This window comes from Triticum aestivum, chromosome 6B (genome assembly GCF_018294505.1).
Source record: "Triticum aestivum cultivar Chinese Spring chromosome 6B, IWGSC CS RefSeq v2.1, whole genome shotgun sequence".
In the NCBI taxonomy this organism is placed as follows: domain Eukaryota; kingdom Viridiplantae; phylum Streptophyta; class Magnoliopsida; order Poales; family Poaceae; genus Triticum; species Triticum aestivum.
The window spans coordinates 595,087,111-595,093,494 of NC_057810.1; the positions used below are offsets into that span (position 1 = coordinate 595,087,111).

Below are 6,384 nucleotides of genomic sequence, written 5' to 3' on the forward strand. Positions count from 1 at the left end.
CGTCTCGCCCATAACTACTCCTCCGCATCGCTGTTTTCTCCTCCCCTCCTCCCCTCTCTCTCCTCGAGCCGCATCCCACCTGCCTGCCTGCCCGGGGGGTCCTGCAGCGGCCGCCAATCCCGCCCCATCCAATCTCCCTGCCCGACCCCTCCGCCGCCCTGATCTCGTCGCCGTCCGAGGGGCAGCGCTCCGGGTGCCGCAGTGCCTGCCCTCGCCGGCGTTCGTCTCCGTCGCCCGGTTCCGCCCGCCCGCTCGCTGCGGCCGTGTCGGCGACCTGCGACGGCGGCGGGGGCGAGCCGCGGGAACACGCGCGTCGGCGATGGCCACGGCCTGAGGTGCGATTCCTGCCTGCCCCACGCGCCGCCGGCGTACTCTGCCCTTATTGTTTACTGTTGCCACAAATACGGTTATATTTCCTCTTCGTCGATTTTTTTTTCACGATTCTGTTTGTTGTAATGGCCGGTGACGAATAGTCGGTAGGATTGGCGGTCATTGGTTAGTGCAGCCCAAAGCGAGTTTCAGTGGATCGACGACATCGGTGACGACAAAACCGATCAGATTTGCGGTAGTGCTATTTACAGTTGGCGTTAGTTTTTAATCCACCGCGCTTTTTGCTACTCAACTACTAGATCTTATTAACTGCTCAATACCCTTGTAAGCTATGGATATCCCTATCAAACCGATAATTTTGCGTATGCTCGCTACCTCGCTGCTGTACCAAATTGGTAGACGCCATTAAATGAATTCAACAATGATCCAGAAGCTGTGCATATCTGTTTATCTACTCCGAGACCAACTTGGGATGCCATTTCTTATTTTCAGCTGCAAAAAACACACATAGATATGAGGGGTGTTAGCCCAGATTTAATTTATGTTCCAGTACGATTTTCTGGATTTGTTTTGTGTTTCTTTGTGTTGGTATCGTGGAATGGTTTCAGGGTGAATGGATGGGTCCTGTCTTGTTTGATTTTGCGAAGTGTTGGAGGACCGATGCTTTACTAGTTCCAGGATAATAATTGTTTTGTGTAAGACTGGAATCGTTCCACATATTTGCCTATGTATGTTGAAGGGTCCATTTTAGATATTTGCGGGTTATGAGCCTTTTCTCCACAAAATAAAAAAAATCTTTTGGTATGGTGGACTGAGTTAGATTTTGGGTCGAATCCATTCTCCAATGACAAGGTACAATGAAATGTTACTGATACATCCTCGCAGGTTGTTGCCTTAGTTGTGAATAATCTAGGTCAATATGTACTAACATGTTTAGCTTCAAATCATATAATTGAGATTGTTTTTTACTCGTCTGATGTTAAATTTGGATTAAGTTTAATATTTTGGTCATGTTATTCATATGACTAGTCAGTAATCTTCTGTTTATTCCCTGCTGTTTTGTTATTCTGTATTCACTATGGACCATTTTGCCAAACTTCTAATGTCTGTGTTGGTAAGTTTTTTTTTGCTGGTTTGGAAACATATATTCATATGCGACCTTTTTTGATTGATTGAGCTGATTGATGTTTGTGGAGTTCTCTTACAAGTTTGATTTTTATGACAAATGCAAAATTCCTGATATACATGGATGCCACTTTCAGTTATACCTGAGTTCGCATATCTAGAATGGTTCTCGTACTCTTTATCTGTGTAGAATCCCTGCTGACATAACTTTGATCTGTTGCAGATTGAGGATGCGCACAGAGGGTTTGGACTCTTGTGTATAGGCTCCCTCGCTGTTGAAATATTGTTGTAGATTCTGACGGAATGTTGGAGGGTCAATCTTGCCTGATCTCGAGGTCACTGCCCAGCTCCTGCGAACAGGAATCCAGATTAGCTTATATGACTTACCACCTCCTTGAGATCACGAGGACTAAGCGCCCATCTGGGGTCCTGGCTATTGAGCATGATGGAATTGCTGTGGCGGCAGTGCTGGCAAAGCGGGCTAAGTCTGAGGATAACCATGATGCTGTGCCGGTAGACTGTCAAGGTGGTAATCAGGGCTATTCTGATTCAAGCACACTGATAAGTTCTATTGGCAGAGATAATTCAATCAATTGCCTAGCCCGTTGTTCTCGGTCTGATTATGGCTCCATTGCATCACTGAGCCGGAACTTCCGTTCCCTTGTCCGTGATGGTGGTCTGTACAGAGAACGGCGGAGGTTAGGGATTGCAGAACATTGGGTATATTTCTCCTGCAATGTGCAGGAGTGGGAGGCATATGACCCATACCGTGAACGGTGGATGACGCTCCCAAGGATGCCACCTAATGAGTGTTTCATGTGCTCAGACAAGGAGTCACTAGCTGTGGGCACTGAACTTCTGGTGTTTGGCAAGGAGATTCTATCACATATTGTTCTTAGCTATAGCATTCTGACCAACTCATGGTCAAGAGGTGTTGAAATGAATGCCCCTAGATGTTTGTTTGGTTCGGCTAGTTTTGGAGAGAAGGCAATTATAGCTGGTGGCATGGATTCTTTTGGGAGTGTGCTTAGTTCTGCTGAGCTGTACAACTCTGAAACTAAAAGTTGGATTACACTTCCAAGCATGAACAAGCGTCGGAGAATGTGTTCTGGAGTCTTCATGGATGGCAAGTTTTATGTTATTGGTGGAATGGCCAGTAACACGGAGGTGCTGACATGCGGTGAAGAGTATGATTTAGAGAAGGGCACCTGGAGGTTGATAGAGAACATGTCCGAGGGGCTCAATGGTGCCAGTGGTGCTCCTCCCCTTGTTGCTGTAGTTGACAATGAGCTATATGCGGCTCAATATGCAGGAAAACTAGTAAGGAAGTATAATAAAAGTGATAACACATGGACAACTCTTGGGGAGTTACCAGAGCGCCCAGAAGCTGTGAATGGCTGGGGCATTGCATTCCGAGGATGTGGAGAGCGGCTCCTGGTGATTGGTGGACCAAGAGTGCTGGGAGGCGGGATGATTGAACTCCATTCGTGGATCCCAAGGGAGGGCCCCTTGCAATGGAACATGATCGGAAGCAAACCTTCTGGCAACTTTGTTTATAACTGTGCTGTCATGGGGTGCTGATTTCGGTGCCACCCACCCGTCGAACATACTTGTCAACAAGAAAGATTTGTGATATTGGTTTCGCAAATGCGCATAAAAGCACTGATTCTGCCTGATTGGTAATCTCTGCCTTCTTTTTTTCCTTCTCCTCTGGACATTTCAGATTTTACTCGATGTTCAATAGAGTAGTCAGTCACATCCTTGCTTGTATTCGTTAACAGTTGGGTCTCTGTTTTCCGTGCATTTGGTTTCCAGTTGGGAATTTGTACCTGGTCTGGTCTGGCCCGTATACTCTGTCGAACTCAGAATTCCCTGAGATGGATGCATCTAGGTGACAAACTGTAATTGATGTAGCCTTGCATCTGGACAAAATTGTATTGGACTCTGCATTGTCCCAGCTTCATAGTGCTCATGTGCAAATGCCTCTTAACAGAAACAACACTAGTTATAAATGTATCATGACATGGTTTACATTTCCTTGGACCGCTCGTTGACATATGCTGTATTCAAGAACCAATCATACGTTTGCAAAATATTCAACCTGGCGCTGCTTCATCGTTACGTAATATACTTTGTTGACACCATAACCACCCATATGTAACTTTGCACTACTGGTTGCGCTTTTCCCCGAATCCTAGCGCTAGGTCAAATCGACATTGGGCATAATTAAAGTTCCTTGAAGGATGCTCAACCATTTCAGATGAAACATCAAAACACACGGAGCACTGTTCGGGCAAACAAAGTCGATATTTTGCACCGAGCTGTCCGTGTCTCTAGTAGCATGGGCACTTCGATGCGAGCCCTGGTGACACTTGATGCTGCTGCCGGGTGGAGGAGCTCCTCCGAAGTCGCTCCGCTTTACGTCTCAGCGCGCTCGGGATTCCACGCTAACTAACTAGGCTCCGCTTAGCCTATTGGGGATATTGTTATCATCTAGGGTGGGCAGGTGCCCACTTCTATATTAAGAGAGAAAAGAATCCGAGAGACGACAAGCGCGGGGGCTAATCAGTGTGGATCGCTGTCCGCTCCGTGCTTTAACGTCGTGGAAATCGGAAAAAAGGGCCACGCTTCGCTGTCGAGTTGTTGCGTGCATCCTGTGCGATTAGGCTTGTTTCCGCCGATCATCTCGCCGCATTATCCCCTGCGGCACTGTGTTTTCTGTGGTGGCTTGGGATGAATGTTTTCGTTCGGTCGTGATGGGATTGCCCTCTTTTTCGTTCATCCTGATGGGATTCTTGTCGGGTTGCCCTCTTTTTTAGTTTTATTATTAGGCCTTTGGCTGGTAGATTTGAGAATCTTGTTTATCAAGTGGCTAGGATTGGCTGATGGATCTGAGAATTTTCTTTGTCAATTGGCTAGGGTATCTATGGCACCCTCCTGTAGAAGATTAGGAAAAATATCTGGCAGACACTCAGTCAGACGTCATCTAGAACTGTTAGAAGGGAGAGAGGGATTTGATGGAATAGTTCGTTGTATTGCTTGAGCCTCATGGGTATATATATATAGGAGTACAATCATCTACTTGGAATACAAGACAAGCCAGAACAAATCCTAGTCTATCTTGTCTTTCCTAATAAACATTATACTCAACATCCCCCCCGCAGTCACAACGGTAGCGACGCAGACGGTGAGACTGAAGAAGAATCTGAAGGCAAGCCGACGGACACCCCCCACAGTCGTAACGGTCGACGCATCGCATAAGTCGTGACTGGAGTGGAAACCGACGAGGTTGCTCAAGCAGGTGGTAGCCCTTTGTGCCGTTTGTCGATGTAGCCGAGAGCGTGTGTGGTGGAGCCGTGCGAAGAAGGCCGTGGTCGATGTCGAGTCGGGGTGGCCGGTGTTGAGGAAGTCGCCGTGGAGCCGCGGGCTCAAGGGGGCGCCGAGTTAGCATGGGCGCAGTGGTGTCGAAGTAGTGCTGCGCCGGAGAGGAGATGTTGTTGACGACGCGTCGCGGCGGGATTGCCAAGCCCGGGGACACATCGTAGACGAAGGCACGCACCGGTGTTGCCAGCGCCGGGCATGCGTAGACGGACGAAGACGAAGTTGACGAAGCGCCGAACCAGGCTTGCCAGGCCCGGGGACACGTCGTGGACGAAGGCACGCGGCGGTGTTGCCAGCACCAGGCATGCGGAGACTAGGACCTGCACGAGCTGTACGCCATGTCGAAGAAGTCGGAGGGCCAACAGAGAAGAACTCGACGACGGTTCCGGCGTCCATCGACGCGGGGCCAATGTCACCAACGGTGGTCGGAGTAGACAAAGTGGTCGGGGTAGATGACGGCGACGCTGACGACGGGCTGGTGCTGGATGAAGACGAAGGAGGTGGACGGGCAACTGCGGCGGCTACAGGGTAGCGGCGTCGGCGGCCAAAAAAAGCGTCGGCGGCGGCTTGACGGCGGCGACAGCTTGATTAGGAGCGCGGCGGCGATGCTCGAAGTAGGCGGAAAACCCTGACAACGTGACGAAGACCGGCGCGGACGATGGCGTACCCGCGCCAAGGGAGACGGCGCGGCGCATACCACGGGAGGTCATCGCGCGGTGACGGCGGAGTGGACCGCGGGCCGCGGCGCTACAGCCCGAAGGGGCGACGCAGTGGCGGCGGGCAGGTCGGGGGCGACGACGGTAAGACCTCGGGGCGGCTGCGGAGACCGCGGGCCGCGGCGCGATAACCCGTGGGGGCGGCCTCGGGACGGCTGCGTGGTCCGCGTGCCACGCTCGCTACGGCTCGACAGGGCGACGCAGCGGCGGCGCGAGGGTTGGTGCGGCCACGGGGACGACCAGGAGCGGATGGCCTCGAGGCGGCGGTGGACCGCGGGCCGCGGCACTACGGCCCGAAGGGGCGACGCAGCGGTGACGCAGGTCGGTGCAGCCGGGAGAAGAACAACGGGGCGGCGGCGCTGCGGCCCGACGGGGCGACGCGGCGGCAGCCCGATGCTCGATCTGTGGAGAGGCGCGCTGAACTCGGGGACGATCTTCACGGGACCAGCGGAGGCGCGCGTGACCGACGGGCCAGGTCGGTCGCGCGATGTAGATGAGGCGGATCGCGGCTGCGAGCGGGTGATCAAGCCGATCGCGCGCGAGGTCGGGGACGCCGCTCGGCGGAGGCGTGGTGGCGGCGGAGTCCGAGATGAAGCCGGCGGCGGCGGGCGGCAGGGCGGCTATGATTGGCCGCCGCATGGCGCGAGGCCGTCGGGTCGGGGTGATGCAGGAGTCCCGGTCGGAGCAGGGCGGTGACGGCCAGCGTAGATCGAAGGGCGGGCCGTCGCGCGAACGACGGCGGTGAAGGGCCGCCGCATGATGCGAGGCCGCCGAGTCGGGGCGACTGGCGGGCCGATGCGCGGACGACGCGCGAGGCCGCCGCGTCGGGGCG

At 53.0% G+C, this 6,384-nt stretch overlaps 1 protein-coding gene across 1 annotated transcript; it reads left to right on the forward strand.

The window, feature by feature from the left end:
• The first annotated feature begins 6 nt into the window (after positions 1-6).
• LOC123138222 (F-box/kelch-repeat protein At1g74510) lies at positions 7-3,418 on the forward strand. Its single transcript, XM_044558153.1, has 2 exons — positions 7-335; positions 1,679-3,418. The coding sequence occupies exon 2, from the start codon at positions 1,759-1,761 to the stop codon at positions 3,034-3,036; it is 1,278 nt and encodes a 425-aa protein (XP_044414088.1). The 5' UTR covers positions 7-335; positions 1,679-1,758; the 3' UTR covers positions 3,037-3,418.
• The last annotated feature ends 2,966 nt before the right edge of the window (positions 3,419-6,384 follow it).

Excerpts from the sequence above, each read along its gene's own strand:
- LOC123138222 (XM_044558153.1), top strand. The coding sequence starts at position 1,759 with ATGTTGGAGGGTCAATCTTGCCTGATCTCGAGGTCACTGCCCAGCTCC.